Source organism: Megascapheus bottae, chromosome 10 (genome assembly GCF_031878675.1).
Source record: "Megascapheus bottae isolate mThoBot1 chromosome 10, mThoBot2.hap1, whole genome shotgun sequence".
Taxonomy (NCBI): domain Eukaryota; kingdom Metazoa; phylum Chordata; class Mammalia; order Rodentia; family Geomyidae; genus Megascapheus; species Megascapheus bottae.
In genome coordinates, this window is record NC_143518.1 from 60,968,951 (window position 1) to 60,992,890 (window position 23,940).

The window sequence follows — 23,940 nt, forward strand, 5'->3', positions numbered from 1 at the left end:
CATGTGTGACTTTTCAGCAGTTAAGTGATCATCCCACGGGAGCAGCTGTGAGATGACAGTGTGGTTTGAGAGGGCCAGGACCTGAGGAATAGCTTTCCCTTCCATGCTGCTTTTGGGGACATACTTTGTGTGCAAAAGAAAAAAAAAAGAACTTCTCACCACCAGTGAGAGTTCAGCAGGGAGAGGAGAGAAGTGGCAGACCTGACCGGTATCCAGGCTCCTGGGCCTGGCTCTGCCTGTTGAGCTGCTTTGTGTAGTTTCTCATGGTGATGTGCTCAGACAGGGTGGATCAAAGCCCAGAGGTACCCACAGCGAGGGTTCAAAGGCATGAAAGGCCTCCGAAGATCCAGACGGTTGAATCTTGATAAAGTTTCCTGGTGTTTCAATTTCTGGTCCCATTTTACCTTTGGGGAGGGCTTTCTAGAACTTAACTGTGGTTGAAGTGGAGTGCTTAGCTGGGTGTCTGCTTCTCTCATGTTTCTGAATGAATTCCCTATGGGAAATGGATGCTCTTATTTGGATTTTCTTACCTAGTTGTCTAAGCTGATCAGATCTTTTCACTGGAACAAATTCTTCCTGTCCTGGGAAAGGGAGGAGGGGGGCCAAAGGGATAAGAGATACCGATATCCTTAGCTGCTAGATAAATCTAGCTACTTTCTTCAATGAATGACCACAGCTGGTGGTTGCTCAAAGAAATATTATGAAAGGGGGTTAAGATAAGATATAAGGGCCTTATTAAAATTTCAAGGGTGATGAAGACAGACAAAATATAATGAATGGTGCTGGAGTTTAGCTAGGTCAATTGTGTCAAAACTCACTCAAAGAAACAGATAAATTTGAACTCCTAGACTCCATTCAAACTCCCACCCTGTCCCCCCCAATGAAACAATTCTCTTTACCAAAGCTTTTTGCAGAAATTCCGAGAATACTTGCTTCATAGGTGATTCAAAAATGAAGGGATTTAATTACTTAGAGCTCTGCAGAACCCTGGTGTTAAGTAGGAAATGAGACCATTTTATCTTGGTCTTTTTTCTACCTATTAAACCATTGAAGCAATTAAAATATCTACATCACAAAATAGAATTGTCATGTATGGAAGAAAACAAAACAAACTTTCTCGTGATAAAAGGCACAAGGTGAACTCTTAATTCTGCCTCTGTACTTGCGGTGCATAATTATGAAATTTGTTATGGTTGTCACTTGGGTAACACTTTTGTGTTGAAATACTGTTATGAAGTGCTAAGGAGGAGAAGATGGATAGTAATTCTCTTACTTGCCAAAGTTCACTCAGAGTAAAGAATAGGCTTACATGAAAGTTTTCTCTTGGGAAACGTTTGCCTAACCTTTATCCTATATCCCATTTACTCTCTGAACTAACATATTATCCAAGAACGAAAGCTTAAAAGGCCCATTACTCTCTCCTTTTAATGTCTCTATTGTGTAAATTTGACAAATTATCTTCAAGATCTTCTAAAATATCATCTTTCTGACTATTAGAAAATAGAATTCCATGACACATATTTATAATTGCTTGTTAATTCCCATGGGACAATTGTATCCATCAGCTTTCTTTTCTATAACACATATACCTCAGCTGACCAGCTGCTAAAGAGGAAAGGTTAATTGTTAGTAGACAGTTTTAGAGGTTTCATTCCATGATTACTTTTCCCCCATTTTGTCTCCTCATATGGTGAAGAATAATGGCCAAAGGCCTGGCACAGCCAGCCACTCATTTAATGGTGAAGAAGTGAAAAGGAGAAAGAGGAAGAGACTGTGATCTTCCACCCCATTGGCTGGGTGACGTCTGACATGACTCCACCTCCCCAGATTTCTACCACACCAGCCCCAGAGAAGGATTAAGCTTCTAACACAAGGATCTTTGGAACGTGCTTAAGATGCAGCTGTAGAACTAACCTTCAGATTGTGCATCCGTGCATTCCGAGGTGCAAAGAGCTGAAGTCATCTGCTCCACTCAACTGCTAACGCAAGACCTCTACTCTCCTTCTCCTGGACATTACCCAGCAGGTGGAAGCTGGCCTCCTCGAAAGGATTCTTTGTCTCTTCCCCGCACAGCTTGAATATTTTAGAAATTGTTGTACTGCCCCGTTAAACTTAAACTTGGTGACTACCACACCTGTACCTATTGTTGCTTTCAAAAGGTAATAGCAGCTGGGTACTGTGGCTCACGCCTGTAATCCTAGCTAGTCAGGAGACTGAAATCTGAGGATCACGGTTCAAAGCCAGCCCGGGCACAGAAGTTCAGTCTGAAGAATCTTCTACAACTGGGGAGCACTCACAACATGGTGAGCAATTTGGAAAAGGCTTTTTGTGAGTCCAAAGGGTCCTTGCCTCTCTCTCTCTCTAGCACCCCTTTACTCTTATCTTTCTTATGTGAAATGAACCAGGAGTTGAACAATTTTTTTTTAAAAAGGACTAAATGGGCCAAGTGACCTTTTGTCCTTCTGGCTGTTAAGGGATTGGAACTCAGGGCCTTGTGCTTGCTAGGCAGGCAATCTCACTACAGAGCTGGACCTCTGCACTTTCTGCTGGGGTCCACTTCCTGCCTGGGTACATGGCTGAGTGTGATCTGCCTATGTTAGACTTCCTGTTGTAGCTGGGATAACAGGTGCACATGGGGAGAGGTGTCTCAGGCACTTTTCTACCTGGACTGTCTTTGAACTTGAAATCCTCTCCATCTCAGCCTTCCAGGTAGCTAGGATTTTATGTGTGAGCCTCCAGTGCCTGTCAAGTCACATTGTTACACGCCAAGAAAACCTTACAGCTCAGCCTTGATTAGCTAACTCACTGGAGCCAGCCCCACGAATACATCCGAATGGTAAAATTACCTTCGTCACAAACCAATGAGCTAAAAATACCGCCTTAGCGCTAAGGTACCCCAGAGCGCAGCAGTAGGGATAGAGGGAGCCAGTTTTGCCTTAAGCTATGAAGTCTTTTCTCACACAAATGAACCTAACCACATCCTCCAGAATAACTCCAGCTTTTATAAAAATCACCTTATATTACAAAAAAAGGAATCGAATCATAAAAGAAGATTCAATTAAAATGTAAAGAATTTCATCTTTAATCTGAAGCTCTGGCACAAAAATGTACCTTATATAAAGCATTTGATGTTTTTTTTTCCTTTTTGAACCTTTAAGTTCTTGATAGGAAGAAAGTGAATTGGGATACTTAAAGGTGTTCAGATCAATCAGAAATAAGGAGGAAACATTTTTCAAATTATGGGTTGTTGCCTGGCATGAAACAGTTATTTTTGTCAAAACTGGCCTAGACTATAATTGGAGGAAACATTTTGAAGCTTCATCTAATTGCCTCTGACTTTGGACAGATTTCAGCTGTTTAGGGTAAAACTTTCCCAAACATGGTGAATGAATGATTTATATTTGCTATTGAGAACCCTTAGATTTAATTGAAGTTTCAAATGGGTAGTCTGAGATCCCAAAACTATAATGGCCAATAAGATCTTCAAAGTCTTCAGATGGTCAATTCCAGTCAGAGCTGGGAGGGGTGTGTGTGTGTGTGTGTGTGTGTGTACCCAAAGACACAGCAGTGAGAAAAATAATAGGAAGGAAATATAGTAAAGACGTAAAATGCATTCATATTTTGGTGCAAAGAACATGGTATTTTCAGAAAGACTTCTATTGAAAAAAAATGGCTTTTCAACAAAAATCTTAAAGAAGTAAAGGAAGCACTCTTCAATAATCAGAAGTCTTCTAAGCAATGGACAAGAGCTAAGAAAGAAGTGAGGTTGGCCCAATCAAAAAACTACTAGAATCCAGTCTTACTGAAGTGTTGTAGAGCCAGGATATGAGCAGGAGAGAAAGACCCAGGAAAGATTATAGAAAGGTCAGCTGAGCATGTAAGTATGGGTCTTATACAGAGTAGCAAGTGAGCCAGTGGCCAGTGTAAAAGAAAGACTCATGAGGTTGTGTGGTATATAGGAAAAGCTACTCCAATCGCTATGTGGAGAACTGATTCAGGAAGTCAGGAACAAAGCGTCTAGAAGGGCGAGGCTAGTCACAGAGACCCCAATGGCGAATGGTCTAGAGAAACCATCGGTGGCTGAGGCAGGGAGGCTTTTGTAGGCTGGGCATACATCCGGAAGGAGGAGCCATTAGAATCTGTAAACGCATCAGATATGAGATAGGAGAGAGGGAAATGTCTAGTATGTCCCAACACACAGGGCCCAACCAATTGGTTTTATATGTTACTACTTAACGCTCTGGGGAAAAGGGTGTTTCCATTAGTATTATTATTCTGTGTGGATTTGTCCGCGGATGCATGTGTGGGTGTACATGTGTGTGTATGTGTAGACATGAGTATGCCTTTGTTTCAGCCTGATTTCTTCGTTTTAGAATTCCCAGAGGTAGAAAACAAAACGTTGTGTTCGACATACGTTATGTTTGAAACCATCATAGCCATCCAAGAAGAAAGGTCAAGTAAGGGAAAGAAATTCAGGAGAGAGGCCAGGGCTGAAGATAAAAAGGCAGATGCTGTATAAAATGGACACTCAAGAGCCTTCATGAGATTTCCCTCAGGAGTGAGCAGGACCTCCTGGGATATTCTGGCACTTGGAGACAAGGAAAGAGATGATAAGCTATCAGGAGGAGGAGAGCAAGTAGGAAGAGAAGACAGATGTTAAGAAATCATAGACTTGGGTTTATAAACAAATTCTGGCTTCCACAGATGAGGGAAAAATGTGGCAGGGTGATAGCCTTGAGCAAAAAGTGTCCAAGGACAGTATCTAGGCCCTGAGTTCAAGCCCAGGACCGGCAATAAATACATAAATAAATAAAAGTAGATTGTTTGCCAAAGTTTAGATGGCTTATGACAGGATGGCTCAAGGATGAGCATGCCAGTCAGGGACCTTTGGGGTCTCTGAGAGAACTGAGTTTGTTTCTATTAAAAATGCTAACCCCAGGCGTGTTTGTAATCCTAGCTATTCAGGAGGCTGAAATGGGAGGATTGTGGCTCAAAGACAGTCTGGACACAGAGTCTGAGAGACTCATCTCCAATTAACCAAGAAAAACCTGCAAGCAGAACTGTGGCTCAAGTAGAGCACCAGACTTGTGCAACAAAAACTAAGAGAGCACTCAGGCCCCACTTCAAGTCCCAGTACTGCCAAACACACACACATACACGCACATACAATCCTATTAGTTCTTATAATTTTTAGTAAATTGTGTCCAGAATAAATAACAAAACTTCCTTGCCAATTAGTCCTATCATGTCTGTCTGTCTGTCTGTCTATCTATCTATGTCTATCTATCTATCTATCTTATCTATCTATTTGTCCCTACCTACCTACCTACCTACCTACCACATGATTATTTATTTATTTCAACTATCTGGGGTTCAACCCAGGGTCTTGAGCTTGCTGGTTCCTCCCTTTTTGCTGTGGTCGGTTTTGAAATAGGATCTCATTTGTTTTAAAGTGAGGCCAACATGGACCCCAATCTTCTTGGCTTTGTATCCTATGAAAATAGCATAACAGACAGAGAGGATTACACTAGCTTTTTCGTTGTTTCTTTCTAATGTCTTTCCAGGCTGGCTTCAAACTTCAGAGCTCTGGATTACAAGTGTGAGACACTATGACCTGCCTGACTTGGCATTTTATCTAAATATCCACTATGCCGTTTATGATATTGTATTTTGCACATCTCTGCTTCACAGTCTTTTTCAGTTTCATTTATTTACATTTTCAGAAAGAGAAGATATAGTTGCATTATTGTATCTTTACAACAGAGCCCAGGACTCTGGACTGGGATTCTAAAGCCTGAGAGAAAGGCAGCCAACATTCCTTCTAGTAGTACTCAAGGGTGGTTGTGAAAAAATAGATAATTTACTATTTTGGAACCAGCTGAACAATTTTATTCAACCACCAGCCTTCTTCCACTTTAGATTTATTTGGCTTACCATTAAAATTGTGTGAATGTGTAGGTTAAGGTAAATATCCAAGCTTTAAATCATATTATTTGTACTCTGTTCTCATTTCAATTTTATATTTGCAGTTATGGCCACAAATATTTGTGGTAAGACATAAGGAGATTTTATGAAGTAACTTTTGAAAAAAAATAATTTTGAGAAAGCTGGGTGCAAAGGCTGAGATCTGAGGATTGCGGTTCAAAGCCAGCCCGGGCACTAAAGAACGAGAGACTCTTATTGCCAATTAACAACTAGAAAACCAGAAGGGGTAGTGTGATAGCCTTGAGCTGCAGAGCTCAAGGACAGTGCCTAGACTCAGTCCAAGCCCCACAAACATAAAAAAAATAATTTTGAGGAATTTAAGAGTAATAGTATTGCAACTAGAGTCTGGATTCAATTGTCTAGGCAGGACATGCATTTTTTTTGGCCAATCCTGGAGGTTGAACTCAGGGCCTGAGCACTGTCCTTGGGCTTTCTCAAGCCTGGCACTCTAACCACTTGAGCCACAGCATCATTTCCAGATTTTTTTCTATGTACGTGGTACCAAGGAATTGAACCCAGGTCTTTGTGCATGCAAGGCAAGCACTCTATCACTAGGCCACATTCCCAACCCTTGATACAATTTTCTTTCTAATCACTAAGAGAGCGAAGTGCATCCTTAGCTATGGCTCTCTTGGTTTCTCTTGGTTGTGGTAGGTTGCTTTCCTCAGAAATCTCAGGACAGACCCTGCATGAAAGCCAGCCTCCTTGAGGGGGCCTGGCTCCTTTCACCAGGCCTCCCTACCTCCTTTGCCCTACTTGTGCCACTGCTCACTTCTACTAGTGTCAAGATTTCTTTATTTCCATCTCTCCACTGCATCCTGAGACTCTCCATTAATCTTTCATATCACCTTTCCATCATGAAATGTTAAGAAATCTGGGTCTGGTGGCTCATACCTGTTGTCCTAGCTACTTAGGAGACTGAGATCTGAGGATTGTGGTTTGAAGCCAGCTTGGGCAGGGAAGTCCAGAAGACTTATCTCTAAGTAACTAGGGAAAAAAAGTCAGAAGTGGTGGTGTGGCTCAGGTGGTAGTGCACTGGCCTTGAGTGGGGGAAAAAAAAAACCCTCAGGCAGAGTCCCCAGATCTTGGGTTCGAGCCAGGACAAGCACTAATGCTTTTTTAAATTAGCAAAACCATGTTACATATGCAAATATTTTTCAATGTAAAAGGTTATTACCCAAATACAGTAAAGAGTAATGAACATAGCCCCAATTACAATATTAAAAACTGGAACTAGACTGGGCCTGGTAGTGCATGCCTAGAATCTGAGCTACCTAGAAAGCGGAAACCAGAGGACCAGGGTTCAAGGCCTGCCTTAGCCAAAAGCTAGTGAGACCATAGTGCAAAAAAAAAACCAAGCAGGGTATATAGCTGTAATCCCCAAATGTGGGAGACAAAGGTAGGAAGATTATGTCTTGCCATCAGCTCTGGATTCAACCATCATTAGAAGAAAATGAATGATGCGAATCCAGCCTTAGAATTCACCCCAATGAAATATGGACTATTCCTTCAAAGCATAGAATGAGGGAGAAGCCAGGACATCTTAATGCACAGTCTTGGGTCTTGGATCTTCAGAAATTCAGTCCAGCATTCTTTTGTGGAACATTCTTCGGATTATACCATTCGGATGTATGAATCCATTGGTCAGATCCGTTATTTCATAAGGCAGTGTTAAATATGGCCTCTAACCTTGATGGAATCCCTTTGTAGATTCCTAAACTGAATATTTTAAGAACAATTTACAGCCCCTTAACCTTGTTCCAAAGGATTTAAAATAGCTGGCAATAAGGCATGCAATATACCAAAACCTAATAACTTAGAAAAGACCCAGGGAAGGGGGGGGAGGCAAGAGAGGCAGCAGTATGAAACAGAAACAGGAAATTGAAATATTCCCAAGGGTCAGATAAATGCATGAATATATTCTAGAAAGACATACACATTTATAGACCTCACATTTGTGGCTAGCAGCCTGTATGTTTGTGAAATATGATGCACTATGAGATTTATCTCAGGCTTTTAAAAATCATATATTAAGATTTATTTGTGTGCTTCTTAATAACTGAGGTTAAAATCTTGCAAGCTAGGAGCTATTCAGGGAAAATACTACTTATTTTGATAGTGCCATTAGAAAAATTTTTTTAATCTTATAATATCTCAGAGAGGCAAAGAAGTATTATCCCTAAGACCCTTAAAACAAACACTGCCAAAAGTCACAGAGCACTCATCTTCAAAACTGAAACTCCAAAATCACAGGGATACTAAACACACACAGACCTGAATTTTGTTCATTATTCCTTTTATGACTTTTCTCAGTATCCCTCAGCAATATCAGATATTTTCCTGAAAGAGTGTCAGACCACTAAATCTACTGAGAAAAAAAAGATAAGCTAGAAAATGGTGATTAGATGGTAATTAGTTTTCTCATTGATATTAATGAGATGCCATGTAGGGCAAGTTTCTTCTTATTAGCAATTTGGCAACAGTCTCAAAAAAAACAGTAATTTTTCAGAATATGAAGCGAACACAAACACAGTTGTTTACCAGTATACACCTGCAGATTTCCTCTAGGTTGACAGCATGAATGCTAGAAGACTGAGCTGGAATTTGATGTGTGGAATAACTTAAGCTATAATGTAGTTGCTTACTTGAAACAAAGAGCCACTCTTCTAGCAGATGTAACTTAGTTAGCCAGGGCACAATAATCAACATTATTATCCAATCCAATACCACAAAAATTCTGGTATTGATTTTTGGCTCATAAGGCAAATAATTTGAGTTGTACTTCAATTCTTGGTCAAATATATAAAAAATGTTTTTCCTTTTGAACACTAATTCCATCCCTATTTTGTTACTGTTATCACTACTGCAGTCCCTGTGATGAAGGAGGTACCAGCCTCGATATTTTTCATGCCACCAGAGGGCCCCTGTGTGCCACGGCAACTGAGCTTCCACGCACAGGTGGTCCCGCTAATAATCCACGGTCATAAAGGGCAAAGGGTCACTCCCCATCCCCGTGATCTCACCTGTGAATCCAGGCTGGCACACGCACACATAACCAGCGGCTTCAGGGTAGCAGAATGGACAAGCTTCCCTTCCGTTGTTCTGTGGCTGTGTGTGCAGCCCTCCCGGGCCCCGCAGGGGCTGCTCCTGCATTCGTTCATGTCCGTCTCACACCGGGCACCCCTGCAGGTAAAGGTCCAGAGAGTCTGCTGAGTCCAAGAGCTCACACTGGCTGGAAGGAGACTGGCACTGTGCAGGGCCACTTGCTTCGTCTCACACAGCCAGCCTGCGAGGGCCAGGAGCAGAGACATGCTAGCAGCTAGGAAATCATTTGTCTGGCAAAGACAGATTTTTAGTGAAGTGTGTGTGTGTGTGTGTGTGTGTGTGTGTGTGTGTGTGTGCACACGTGCTGGTACTGGGGGTTGAACAAAGGATCTGGGTGCTGCCTCTTAACTCAAAGTTCGAGCTCTCCCACTCTCTCTAGTTTTTTGCTGGTTAATGGAAGAGAAGAGTCTCACAGTCTTTTGTGCCCTGGCTGGCTTTGAACCAGGATCCTCAGATCTCAGCTTCCTGAGTAGCTAAGAGTGCAGGTGTGAGCCACTGATAACTTAGCTGAGAAGTACATTTTAAAAACAAAATTTACAATCCAAAATTGTACTGTAAATTGATACATTGCATGGAAAGTTCTTTATGCAATCCTTTAAAGATAATTTTTAAAAATTTAAGTTGGAAATAATTGTTATAATATTTAGATCAAATTCTCAATTTTTTTAAACTTTAAAATTATACAATGTTTTTCTTTATTCACCTAGGATAAAATCCAGTCCTTCTCACGACATGAGAATTTCCTCACAGGATAGCTATCTTGACACTCCTCCCTCAGCCCCCTCAGTCCCTTGTCCCAGAGGGGATTTTCTGTGTCTGCTTTCCTAACTCTGTTCCATCTTCTAGAACCTGTCCACTGGACTGTTCTTGGCCAATTTTCGCTGAGCTTTCGAGCTTGATCTTGTATGACTTTCTCAGCAGGGCTTTCTCTCATTCCCTAGAGCGCTCTGATGCTCTGCCTCACCACTCAATCATTCTGCTCGTGACTCTTTCCATTGTCCCTAATCATTTCAAATCACACAGAGAATATCTGTATCCACAGATGCCTCTCTGAACAGACCAGCCACTCCTGAAAAGCAGGCACGTTTTCTTGAACACCTTTAGTCAATGAGAGTAAGACAATATTAAGTAATGGTTGGAAAGGGTAACCAGACAGATTATAATACTGGTTCAACATGCAAACCCAGAGAACTGACAACCAGTGAATAAGGAAAAAATAATATGGCTGCTCATTCTGTAACTTTAATTAAAAAAACAAGAATAGAGTCATATGTCAGATAATAACCACAACATAAGTTCTGTCCCTCAGCAGTATGGTGTCTCTGTGACATGTGACCTATGGGTCATTTCTATCTGAAGAAGAAACACAGTTGAAAAAAAAAAAAAAGAAGCCAACAGAATATCAGATCAAGGCCTGAGTCTGACCCCTGGCAAGAAACCCTAAGATGTGCTTGAACCCAAATGCCTACTTTGTAAATACTTTTATTTAACATTTAAGGTAGTATAGCTATTCACTGAATAATATTTTTCATAACAAGTTGTTTTTTTAAAAAAAATTAAACTGGTAGTTACATGCTCCTATGAAATGATTGAAGAAAGCTTGGATTCCTTCCAACTTTCCCTTCTAAGACTCAGGTTAGGAAGTAATTTAGAACCGTCTCATTGCAATTCTGAATAGTAAAAGGTTCTGATTTATGGGTCTGTCAGTCCTGTCCCTTCCACTGAGGCCCGTGTGTGTGTGTGTGTGTGTGTGTGTGTGTTTCTATTCTCTTTAAACAAAGATATAAATAGACTCCCTCAGTGAAAACTGTAGTCAATAGTTTTCCCAAATTTTGCTTTAAACCTCTGCATTCAAAGAACATGACACTGAACGGAGTCTTCTGGGCTCTTGGGTTGGTTTCTCTCCCACACATCCAGCCAGATTCAGGCATGTGTCACAAATGCTGAAGATGACTGAGGCTTCTTTGAAGACTACTAAGCTTCCACTCTGTACGGGGCCATGAGGCCATCGCATGTGTGTTCCCCTAGGCAAGACAACCATCCGTCCAGGATCCTAGCAAAGAAACCCAGGCATACAGCCATGCTGAATCTGTCCCATGCACTCACCGCCAGCAGCACTAGAGACCATCCCCTGAGCTGGCAAGTAACCTTGTGATCTCTTGTGCGCTCTCTCTCTCTCTCTCTCTCTCTCTCTCTCTCTCTCTCTCTCTCTCTCTCTCTCTCTCTCTCTCTCTCTCTCTCTCCCTCCCTCCCTCCCTCCCTCCCTCCCTCCCTCCCTCCCTCCCTCTCTCTCTCTCTCTCTCTCTCTCTCTCTCTCTCTCTCTCTCTCTCTCTCTCTCTGTTTCTCTCTCCCCCCCCTCTCTCTCACTCTCTCTTTGTTTTCAAACAAGATCTTGCTATGTAGCCAAGGCGGGCTTAGTAAACCTCTTATCTCAGCCTCCTGAATTCTTAGATTACAGGCATACAGCACCATACAAGGCAGTTCAATGTTTTGAACATAACTCAAAGTTCCACAACACGACAAGTTATTTTCTATGCGCTTCCTGCGCTGTTTTTTCTTCTTTCTTTTTTCCTTAAATAAAGTCTGGGCTAGTCGGTGCTAGGCATTGAGTCAAGGCTGGTCACCCTCTTAATTTTGTTATCCAGTTTCCATTTGTTGAATATGATTTATGTTTTGGTAGGTATCAGGCAGATATTATCAGCCTTGTGTTTTGTAAATGAGAAAACCAAAGTCCAGAGTAACTAAGTAACTTGTCCAAAATCACAGTTAGTACGTTTCTGATATATGGTCAGTCATATTTCAAATTCTCCAATGCAGTATTTCTTTGTCAAGCCATCCCATAGTTCTCCCCTTATTCATTTTAACATAATGTAGTTTAGCTCTTTAATATTCCAAAAGTATACACATTGTATGTACTACAAACTAATAATCATTTATTGTACACCATATAGTTAATTAAATTTGAATTAACTAGTTCAAAGAAGAGACTATGTTTGGTTCCCACATCCATCTATCTACCCATCAACCTCCCTCCCTATCTATATCTACTTACCTTACCTACCTGTCTGTCTGTCTATGTCTATAGATGTCTTGGTAGACAAATGGATAGGTATGCATATATCGAGAGAGAGAGAATATAGACATAGATGAAACTGAGATGATACAGATACAGGTAGCAACCAATTATAAGTTTTGACATCCTTCAATGGGTTTTGTGTATTTCCGGTGTCTAAGAGAACAACGTGGGACATAAAGAATCTTTTTTCAATGCACAAGTCTGCATGAAGACCTTTATGACACTCTTCTTGTTCTCTCCCTTTCCATTTCCACAAGAGTAATCTACCCCATCATCGAGCAACTCGCTGGCCTGCATTGGACCACATGTGGCGTGAGCTCAGTGGTGTGTGAGCCCTGACAAGTACAGCCCCACAGGACAAGCAGAAGAAAGGGGCCTTTGTGATAAGGAGTCTGTCTCTAAGAAAAAGAAAATGGTGAGAGGTATTTTTGTCACCTACCAGGCCAGCAGTGACAAATGTAACTGTCAGCAGCATCTTCACAAGTGGCGGTGTTTTCACAAGGTTTTGACCAGCAAAGAGGCATCAAGGTCGCACAGCGAGGCCCCGTGAATCTGCTCCCTGTGCAGTTCCAGCTGTATCTGCGGAGGAAATGACATTTTTTTACTTTACAACTTACTCATATTGAATAAAATGCTTGTGTTCTGTCTCTTCATTTGTCCTCAACCTGAGATCCACAGCACAGTCTTACTACTTGGCTCATCAACTCAAGGCAGTTATATCGATAAACCTCAATGGAGTGTGCATCTCTAGTCATTGTCTTTTGGGAATTATGCTACAGCTTTATGAAAAAGTAGTTGCTAGCCACGATGTATTTTAGTTTCTATGTGCATAGATTGGGGAACTTATGTTGAAAAGTTATTGCAATGATTAAATGCATAAAGAATCGGCACAAACGCCAACTATCCCAATGTACTACCTGCCTTGCTATGAAATAGTGCTAAATCAAATTGTTAATAATTTTGAGGGCAGCAGAGAGTGATTTATATAAAATAGAGACCCCTATGAAAAATGAAACAATAAATTATGAAAAACTCAAGAAAAGCCTTGATTAAATACTGTGACTTATGCTCTTAAAAATGTTTTAGTTTTGCTATTTCTTTTTCTTTTTCCCTTCCTTTCTTTTAGTTCTTCCTTTCCTTCCCTCTCTCTTTTCTCATTAGTCTTCCTTTCCACTTCTTTCTTTCCCTCTTTCTTTCTTTTTCCTTCCTTCCCTTCCTTCCTCCCCTTTCTTCCTTCCCTTTCCCTCCCTCTCTCCCACTTTTTCCCTTCTCCCCCACCCCCCCACCTTTCTCTCTTTCTTTCCCAAGGCTTGAATTCATGGCCATGTGCCTGCTGTACCAGTACCCTCCTAGCTCTTGATGCTTTTATTGTATTTTGAATAGGGTCTTGTGTATAAGCTAAGGCTTATCTGAACCTGTGATCTGCCTATTTACACATCTCACATAGTTAGTTAGGGTAAAAGCAATAAATCAGTTATCGATTGTCTCACATTTATGCCTGGGTTGCCCTTAAATTTTGATTCTCCTGATCTCTACCTCCCAAGTAGCTAGGATTACAGGTATGAACCAGTGCACCCCTGGAAAGTCTAGCTATTTTGATTATCCATTGAGAATAACTAACAATCCCAAAGTATAATCTAATAGACGAAACTGTTACTTTTATTTAAAGAAGGATTTTAGTTTAGGTGGGACCTCTTCCATGACTTAACACTGTGAAAAAACGGATCTGCATAATTGGCTTCGATAAAATGAATCTTGGGCTGGGAATATGGCTTAGTGGTAGAGTGTTTGCTTAGCATGCATGAAGCCCTGGATTCAATTCCTCAGTACCACATGAACAAAAAATGCAGGAAGTGGAGCTGTGGCTCAAGTGGTAGAGCGCTAGCCTTGAGCACAGAGAAGCTCAGGGACAGCGCCCAGGCCCCACAACTGGCAAACAAAGAAGAAACAAACAAAAATAAAATGAATATTGAGGTGTGGAGACATATAGATTAAAGCAGCTACATCTGTTCATCGGGGTTATGTGCATTTGTCATAAACCATATTGGCATTTTATTAAGGAAACTAAAATAGCAAATGTTACAAGTACATAACTTTACATGCACTCTTTGTTAGAAACCTAACCATTCCATCTGTTTAATTAAAAGTACTAAAACATTACTATATGTAAGACCCAAGAGGCAAAAGCCTTCTACTCTAGGAGCTAAGCCTGCCAGATGAATTCATAAAATTAGAAACACTATTTCCAATTTTCATTGGTTTATGAACCTACTTCTCATCTGCATCATAGCAAATTTGCATTTATTGTAGGGAAATAAAGTCTTGTTGCATTGGTTGATCTTTCCACAATTTAGATAACAGTAAGCAGTAGTGTGAAAATAATAATAGCAAAATAGAAAAATTAGTTACTCAAGAGAATAAAGTTGTTAAGATTTGTCGTATCAGTGGCTAGTACCTGTAATCCTAGCTGTGGAAGAACGGAAGGATGGCTCAAGTAATAGAGCACCATCTAAGAGTGAGAAAACTTAATGAGGGCTTGGGTCCCTGAGTCCAAGCTCCAGGACTGATAAAACTGAGGAGCTTCCAGACTTGCTTAGTTTGCATTTTCCTCAGTAGCAAAAGTGTTGTGTAGTTTCTATTCAGATGCTTTCTGGAGATAGTGGAGTGTGCAAAACAGAGCCTCCTTCTTTTCCTCTGGGAGGCAACTCTGCCTCTATCATGTCCAATTGTCCATCTTAGGAGTGAAGACTCACACTCGTGGAGCACTCTCAGAATACAACTCAAATAAAACAAGCAAACACACACACAAAACATGGGATGTAAAGAAAAGTGATGCTTTACAGTTTACAGAAGAAATGTGCAACCATGTTTAGAATTCTGTCATCCTGAAGAATGAAGTCCAGGGCCCACAGGTCTCCTTTGGGGTCTCATTCACTTTGAAATTACACTTGGGATAATTCAGGCCTTGTTCACTAGATATGGGAAATGTTATCGTTTATTTATAGATTTATTCCTTCTTTTGCAATGAATGGGTGGTATAAACTCATGGCACTCAGCTAACCTCCCTGAACTGTAAATTCCTTATTACAATATGGAAGCATGAATGCTCACCTTGTCTGCCCTGTGCAGAGCTGCTCATGTATCCAAGTAAGGGAGGTCAGGTAGAATGATGTTTAAAATTGTCATGTATTTGTTAATGTGATACTTGTGATTTAAACAACAGCTGGAAAGCCCTTTCTGATACACGGAAGCTTAAACACCATTACACAGATTCATTCACTGGATTTACTATATTCAGGTCTAATTTATGCCCCCCTCCTGCTTTCTCTCTCTCTCTCTCTCCCTCCCTCCCTCCCTCTCTCCCTCCCCGCCCCCTCTCTCTCTCATACCAGTTCCCTGAACTGAAGGCCTAGGCATTGTTAACATTTTTGTTCACCCTAACTCTTGAGCCACACCTCCTTTTTGGCTGGCTAATTGGTGATGCGAGTCTTCAGAACTCAGCCTTCCAGTAGCTAGAAGGATGCACAGCACTGGTGTTTGCACAGAAGCTCTACTAGAACCTGATGTGTAGCAGAGTCGCATGGCTACTTATCACCATTCTCAAAAGGACTCACCCAGCTGTCTAAACCTTTGGGAGACCATGAAGTTGAATGGGGTGATCACATGCCCCTTCCCAGTGATATTTCTGTTGGGACTGGCTCCAAACCATCATCCTCAAGATCTCAGCCTCCTGAGTAGCTAGGATGACAGACATGAGTCCCTGCTATGCGGCTCAAAGAAAGCAGCTACAGCTTCTCATCGTGTAAAGTAGAATGCAATCTGCAAACTGGAAGTGGAGGACTTAAGGCCTTCAAACTCACCAACAATGACAAGAGGGCTTGATTTCTCCAAGCCAGGCCCCAATTGGGGGAGAAAACATACCTGTTTTCTCCATCCACACATAGACCTCTGTGGAGCACGGCTGACTGGCAGGCTCATGAAGGCCGAGTTCACAGCGATCCCCTAGAAACCCTGGGGTGCAGTCACAGACATACTCCCCAAGAACATCCTGACAGGTCGCTCCATTGAGACAAGGCTGGGCCCAGCACCCGTCCACCTCCACTTCACAGTGTACACCTTGGGGAAAGAAAGCCAGCACAGACAAGTTTTAGCAAGGTGGAAAGATTTCAGGTTGTTGACGGAGGCCCTGTCAGATGTCATGGGACTCAGAACCATTTCCCTCCTAAACACAAACTGATATTGACTTCCACATGCTCTCAGGAAATCATGCAAGACGGAGCAGGTGTGACGTGCACAAGCGCTGGAGACAACTGAGTCCGGAAACAATGGAGTCATTTTGCAGAACAAAGTGACTGCTGACTCTACTTTGGTTGGAAGCCTGAAATGCTTTCTCCATATTTTGAAACACTTACTCCAAAGCCTGGGATCTTAATACAGCCAATCAGTAACTGGATGACCTTTAACAAATCTCTACACTCTTTATACTTCAGCTTCCTTACTTTAAAACATAACAGAAACAATTATAGGAATCACACAGCAGATTATTATCATCATTATACTTGTACCAGTGCCTGGCAAATATCAGATATTCGATAGAGAAGAAAACAGGCGCTCTATCTATAAAACTGATCATAAGAATGTGATATCTGAATAGAAAAAAAAAGCTGGAAGTGGTGCTGAAGTTCAAGTGGTAGAACTCTAGCCTTGAGAAAGTCCAAGGACAGTGCTCAGGCCCTGAGCTCAAGCCCAAGATTGGAAAAAAAAAAAAGAATGTGATATGTGATTATTGGTTTAAGTGCTTCTTTTTTAGACACTTAAAAATGTCTATTTCAATGTTGTAAATATAAAACCAGATTAGGTGGTAGCCATAATGTGCTGAATACATGGTAAGAAGCTACTTGAGATGGGTACTGGTGCCCAGGCCTATATTCCTAGGGACTCAGGAGCCTGAGATCTGGGAATCCTGGTTTGAAGCCAGCCTGGACAGATAACTCTGTGACAGTCCTTATCTCCACTAAAACTACCAAAATGCCAGACATGGAGTTGTGGCTCAAGTGGTAGAATGCTAGCCTTGAAAAAAAAGAAGCTCAGGGACAGAACCCAGGATGAGTTCAAGTCCCAGGATGGACACACACACACACACACACACACACCTTGATTTTGAGCTGTTGCTGCATGAGGATGAATTTCTGTGTATCACCGCCCCCCAAAAATAGCAAATGATGAACATTTGTTTGATAAAATAAGCTTATTATTTATAAAAGCCATAGTCATATTGAGGTAACAAAAGCTCTTACCGAGTCTGATACATAATATTTGATATACAATAATCAAATTTACATCCAGGCTTTAAAAGTTGTAAAAGGAGGACCATTAACACAGATCCATCTTTGTCCTATAGCTGCAACCTAGATAACAAATCATGCATTAAAATGATATTGCAGGAATTTTTTAGAGGCCAGAAGTCATTAGTAGTTTGATTTTGTGTCCTTTTCTCCCGATGGAAAATGTAGAAAGGTATTCTGACACCATTTACCATTTAAAAGGGTCACTGAGTTCTACAAGGGCCTGGTGTGAAAAGGATAAAAGAATATCACATTTACTAGTTGGCTTTTGGGGAAAAAAATAACCTTAAAACAATGTAACAGGGGCAGCACTTGCTACCACCTTTTGCTGTGACCTCTGTGACCCTGGGTATCTGTCCTGTGATCTCACTACTACTAGTTTTTTCTCTTGACTGTTATTGTCTATGTTTCTAAAGAGATGTGGTCCCTCTATTAAAGACATCTGACTCTAGCAACATCCGCACTTGCATCCAAGTTTTTGGAAGAGTTGTTTCTCAGTGCTTCCAGAACACGGCACATGGCCTCACAACACGCAAGTGTCTTGATGTGGATGTGCAAGTATCTCCCAGTGTGATTGCCTGCCACCCTTCTGTCTCTCCTGCCTGTCAAGCATAGATGGTCCCCTTACTTATAATGTCCCCTCTTCACGCTCTTATGCCTCAGGCTAAACCTCAGTTAATTTCCATGAATCAGTGATTCTGGAGACTGTACTCAACTGCTCACGTCTCCCTCTGCTGCCTCCCCATCCTCCTCTTGAACTGCCTGTGATGTGAATGGGTGCATTACCTTGTAGGACAAATGCTTACTTATCTTTTGTATCTGCAGAATGGTGCAAGTCACTCTTTTTTCTTTGATATTAATGTGGGGCATCAAGCCCCTATTCTCCAGTGAAGGAAAAGATGGATGAATGGAAAAGATGGATTTGAATGAATGAATGAATGAATGAATGAATGATTATGACAACTATGGACCTATTTCCCATTTTTCCTGGGTCATAGGTTACTATTCCAGAGCTGAGCATCTCAAAGCTACTGGGAGCCTGGGCCCCACTCGCAAACAAAAGCCATAACGTCAAAATTCATGGCTTTGGCGAGTGGTTAAAACAAATCACAGCTTCTGAATCATGGTGTGTCCGATTGCAGACCCACGTTTGGAGATGGTGTCCATTATGGTGTGTCTTTTAGCAGAGATTATTATTCAGAATCTGAGACACGAGATGGAGCACACTGAGTGCTATCTGTCTGCAGCAGGGCTTGCTCCCAGGCTGTTGCTCATTTCCGTGGGCACACAGCCCAGCACACAGGCAGGAAGACATTGATAAACCACTCTGAACACCTTTCTCATTATCTGCAGAGCCCATGCCCTGCAAATCATTGTACTCCAGCTTTGAATTAGCATGCTAAATTTCAGATTCCACCCAATTAACCTGATGCCCTTACAGGTTTCTTTGCATTTTATTTTTCTTTGTAAACAAGAATTGTGTTCGCTGTTTCTGAGTTCTTCATACATGTCAATTACAACAGTTATTGGTGCAAATTTGTGACTTGGAGGGTCCATTCAAAGAGGAAATGAGGCATTCAGTTTCCATTGCTAAAGACAGAGAGCAAAATCTCCTGCTGTAGATTAAAATTATAGCCTTCTACATTCTGCTGTAGATTATAATTATAGCCGAAGTAGATGACTTCTTGCTCTGATTCCCAGGGGCCAAAAAGAACAACATTCAACAAGATGTTATAGGAGACTCAGGCAATATTTTCAAAATGTCTTCAATTGGAATTTCTTTGGGATTTGGATCCATAAAGTTTCTTGTATCTGCATTTATACAAATTTTCAAAGGGTACTGGAAAGTAACAAAATACCATTTAAAATCAGTCACCAGTACTGCAAAGCAATATAATACAATTTAAAAATAAAACCAGCCACTTAAGGAAAATGATATAAGCTCAGATTTATGTCTCTGAAGGACCACCAAGTGGTTTTAATTCTATAATTTTTAACACTTCTAAAATTACAGTGCACATTACAATTCAGAGACAGTAGTGTTATATCTTATTTGCCTCATTTTCCTTCATTAATTGTGAGTGAAATCACAGTAGTATCATTAATATATTAAGTCGATAAAAAGAATTGATTTGTCCTATCATATTTATAAGAAAACACTTGGACACTTTATCACTATTCTCTTTATTATTTGGTATAATTAAAATAATCCTTACTTTTTCTCCACATTTTGCCTTTACTGAGGAAAATCTGACTTGGCTTTCAACATGATACCTTGTTTCCCTCTGGTTTTGTTATTCCTGTCTATCCTCTTGCATATTCATTTAAACACCAAAACTTGAAGAACACCTCATTGATACACTCCTATCTTTCCAGACTATTCAAGGAGGCTGGAACTAGCTCTGGAAGGAAAAGGAAAGACTTTTTCCTGCTTGCCTGCCATCAGGCAGCACAGGGAAGGTTAATCTCACCCCTTTTTTGAAAGCATCATCCAAGCATGCTTTCTCTGTGGCACTGCTCCTCAAGACAACACACATTGGACTGGCTTTGAACTGCAGTTCTCCCAGGCTGCTGGGATTAAATGTGTGCGTCATCGTAGCTGTCCCCTTAGTGTGTTATTTTTGTTTTGAGCATAGAACTCAAGAACATCACATGGAAATCCACATGGTTGTCTACACTAGTTGTTTTCCAAAATGAGGTCCCTGGGCCAGCCTAGGCTGGGAGACTTGTGTTAGATGCCCATTCAAGGCTATGCCTCAGACCTACTAAAGCTGTGTTTTAATGAGAAGGTCTCCAGATAACCTTGGCTCACCCTAGTGTTTGAGAGCCATTGATAAACGTGGGAAGTTGGTGACACTGGAAATGGCCATTGCATTTTCAGTACATTTTGTGGGGTTTTTTTATTAGAGAATTCAAGTTTTTCTAAAAAGAGATTCTTCCTTTGCCAGGCATCAGTGATTTACACCTATAATTCTAGCTATGCAGGAGGCCGAGATCTGAGGGTTGTGGTTTGAAACAAGCCTGGGAAAGAAAGTCTAGAAGACTCTTACCTTCCGTGAATTACCACAAAAGGCAGAAGTGGAGCTGGGTGGATCACGTGGTAGATCCCTAGCCCTGAGCAAAAGAAAGTCCAGGGCAAGTATTCAGGGCGCAGTTTAAGTCCTAGCACCAGAAGAAGAACAAAAACTGGGTGCCTATGCTTTACTGCTGTTCTGAGCAGCTTCATGGAAAACATACACACTGATGCCTGCAGTTTATGTGAAGGCAGACCTCAGAGAGTGCACACACTTGAAGTGAATATACTCACAGGCTGAGAGCTAATATTCTTTTCATGAAGGAGGTTTGCAGGCAGGTGTGTGCCTGACACTGCCGTTGAATTTTTTTTTTTTTTTGCTTATGCACAGCAGATTACAGCTTCGCTGGCCCACTCTGAGCAGGTTTCGTGAGTCCCATGAATCACAACAGGCAAACACAGTGGAGTGCTAGGCCAAGAATTCACACTGCATGAACCCTCTCCATGCGCCTCAGCTCTTTCCCCCACCCCTGCCTCTCTCTGTCTTTTAAAATTTATTACGTTTTCTTGCTTTGCTGTTCAGAGGAGGCACAGGCTTTATTACATCATTTTTTTTTTAGCCTGGAAGCCAACTTCTTTATAGGCACTCTCAATTTGGATGGAGCACACAGCAGCCAGGTCGTCCTAACACAGTTCCAGGAAGTGCAAGTGTGCTGGCTTCTTCTCAACGTGGGCTTTCCCCTTGCCTCTCCTGGCCTTCTTTGCGATTTCCCTGCCAACACAAACCCTGGTAATCACAGACAGCTATGAAATAAACAGGCCACCCGGCGTCCCAAAAATGGTAGAGTACAAGAGAGTTTCTGAACTTAGCTTTCTTATTCTACATGAGAAATGATTAACTCGGACCCTCTTAAGGCAGAATCTGAACATTTCTGTTGCACATCTCTCTAGGTAATCGCTAATCAGAATTCTGAGCAGAGAGACATCGTTACCTGAATACAAGCCTGCCTCTGATGTAGAGAGCAATGAAAAGGCTTACAAGCATAACTCGGTACCACAGCAAACCAAACTGGTTAGTGCTAGACCCGGTTCTGACTGATTTATGAGTCTCCCCTTTAAATTCTATTTGCAATGGAGTTTCATAGATGTTCCCTGAAAAGCTGAAATAATAGAAATTTCCTGGTTTCTCAGGTAATGGAAAGAGCAGCAGAGTCAGATAGAGAAGAACTGTTTTGTTGGTGATGTTGTTCTTCGTCCTTGAGCTTACTATGGACTTTATTACTGTGAGGAAAGAACCCGGCAGGAAAGGAAAATCACCCACTCTGTATCCCAGTCAGCAGAGGCACAGGACCTTTAAAAGAAATTTATGACATTTCACATTTGAATACCACTTTCTTCACAAATGTTATGCCTAAGTTCAGACCATGGAAAGAATTCCGATGCAATTAAAATGTGAATCATCATAAAACAATTTCTTAAGTCACATTTTTTTCAAATTCTAAGAAGTTGTCTTATAAATGGCTAGAACATTAATCTGATTTCATATATATACCATATATGTATGTATATGTCTTGTAATTGCCATTCACAAAAGTTGAAATAGTAGCAGAAATTGAAAGATATTAATGAATTGTCACAATCATCTTTGAAACAAATGTAACCATATAAACAAAAGGAGACCCAAACAAGCTTCACAAAAATTCATTTCTTATTTCTATTCAAAAAATGGGAGAAGCATTGAAATTCAACTTGTCACAATTCCAAATAAATAAAGTGGCCATGACATTTTGACATAAAACAAGAAGGTTTTCATATGTTTTATAAATTGAATGGCATGTACTTGCTCCTCAAAAATGTCATTTAGTTAAATGTCAGTGTAAGACTTGACTTCTGTCTTTAGGAACTAACATTTTAGTGGGCAAAGTGGGGGTGGAATGAAGAAAGTTAGATATCTGTAATACAGGACAGAATATGAAAGTTTTTAGTGGAAGACTCGTTTGGAGGCAGTGAATATAACCACTGTGAAATGTTGTATGGAAATACGACTGATGACCTTGACAAGCTATAGACGCTAACCACTCTCTGTACAATGGGGACTTCGCATTCCTGTGCAGAATAGTGTGACATAGGTCCACTGGAGAAAGGAGAGTTCAGGACCATTTAGATAAGGTAAATGCCCAATGTAGAGAAGTTGAGTGGCTGGACACCACTTAAAGACCAGAAAGACCTCGGTAAAGGCTCTGGAAAACACAGCAGATCTCTAAATGTGAAAAACATATTTGATGCCCAAATAGCAGATCCTGAAGACTAGCTTATAGTTAGGTAAGGGATCAGCAAATTTTATGTCAGAGCAACCAAGGATATGTTTACTCTGAAAAAAAAAATCTTTTTGGGCCGGGACTTTGGCCTAGTGGTAGAGTGCTTGTCTAGCATGCACAAAGATCTGGGTTCGATTCCTCTGTATCACATACATAGAAGAAAAAAAAAGAAGTGGTGCTATGGCTTAAGTGGCAGCATGATATCTTTGAGGAAAAAGCCTAAGGACAGAGCTTAGGCCCTGAGTTCAAGCCCCAGGACTGGCAAAAAAAAAAAGAAGAAGAAGAAAAAAATCTTTTCAGAATATGTGGTATCAGTAGATAATTGTAGTTTTAATGTAAATTTTAAAGAAGACTATTTTCCAAATAATAGTACTGCTTAACATACTTTGACAAAAAAAGGACAAAATTGAAGGAATAAGTTTGAAAGAATTGAGAGAAGAAAGTATGTTCAAACCCAAGTGCCACACAGAGCTATCAGAATTTCCCCATGGTCTAAGTGAGTGGCATTAAAATGGAATGGTGTCTCAGAGGTGGGAAAAAAAAACACCACAGAGCAAGTGGATTAGAAGAGGTTAGAATGGACGTCCATGAGAGAGCACATGTGGTGTGACTTCCCCCTTGTACACAGCTGGGAAATCCAAAGATAAAGCAAAGTTTAAAAGTATCAGCAGATAATCTTCATGAGGAAATGGCCCGAGTAAGAAATGATGTAGGTGGAAGGAGACGATAGAGACCGAATGTGAGAGAGATCACATTTGGAAAACTCCTCTTTACACAAATTAGTACCTGTGTAACAGAACAGATGATTAAAATATAAACAACTCCACTATATTTACTATTGCGTACATATATAAGTCTATACATAATAGAATAAATTGAAAATGATTAAAAAATGAACAAGCTTGGTGTCAACAGGCTGTGAGACAGAGGAACAGTGTAGGGATAAGTGTCTGGCTGGCAGAGAGCTCCAAGTTTTGGAGCCATCAGCTGTCCTGTGACAGTATCCCCAGTCTCACCCCTCTCACAGAGTGGAGACCTTTAAGGCAGAAAATAAGAGTCCTTGGTTTTCTGCCACCCATATAGAATTCAGTGTTCAC

At 41.0% G+C, this 23,940-nt stretch overlaps 1 protein-coding gene across 1 annotated transcript in view; it reads right to left on the reverse strand.

Annotated features, from left to right (window-relative positions):
• Crb1 (crumbs cell polarity complex component 1) overlaps positions 1-23,940 on the reverse strand; it is a 110,309-nt gene that overhangs the window by 66,096 nt on the left and 20,273 nt on the right. Inside the window, 6 exon segments of the mRNA XM_090341645.1 lie at positions 9,009-9,093; positions 9,126-9,168; positions 9,392-9,394; positions 12,603-12,746; positions 16,089-16,122; positions 16,125-16,283. Of these exon segments, the coding sequence (XP_090197771.1) occupies positions 9,009-9,093; positions 9,126-9,168; positions 9,392-9,394; positions 12,603-12,746; positions 16,089-16,122; positions 16,125-16,283 (468 nt within the window).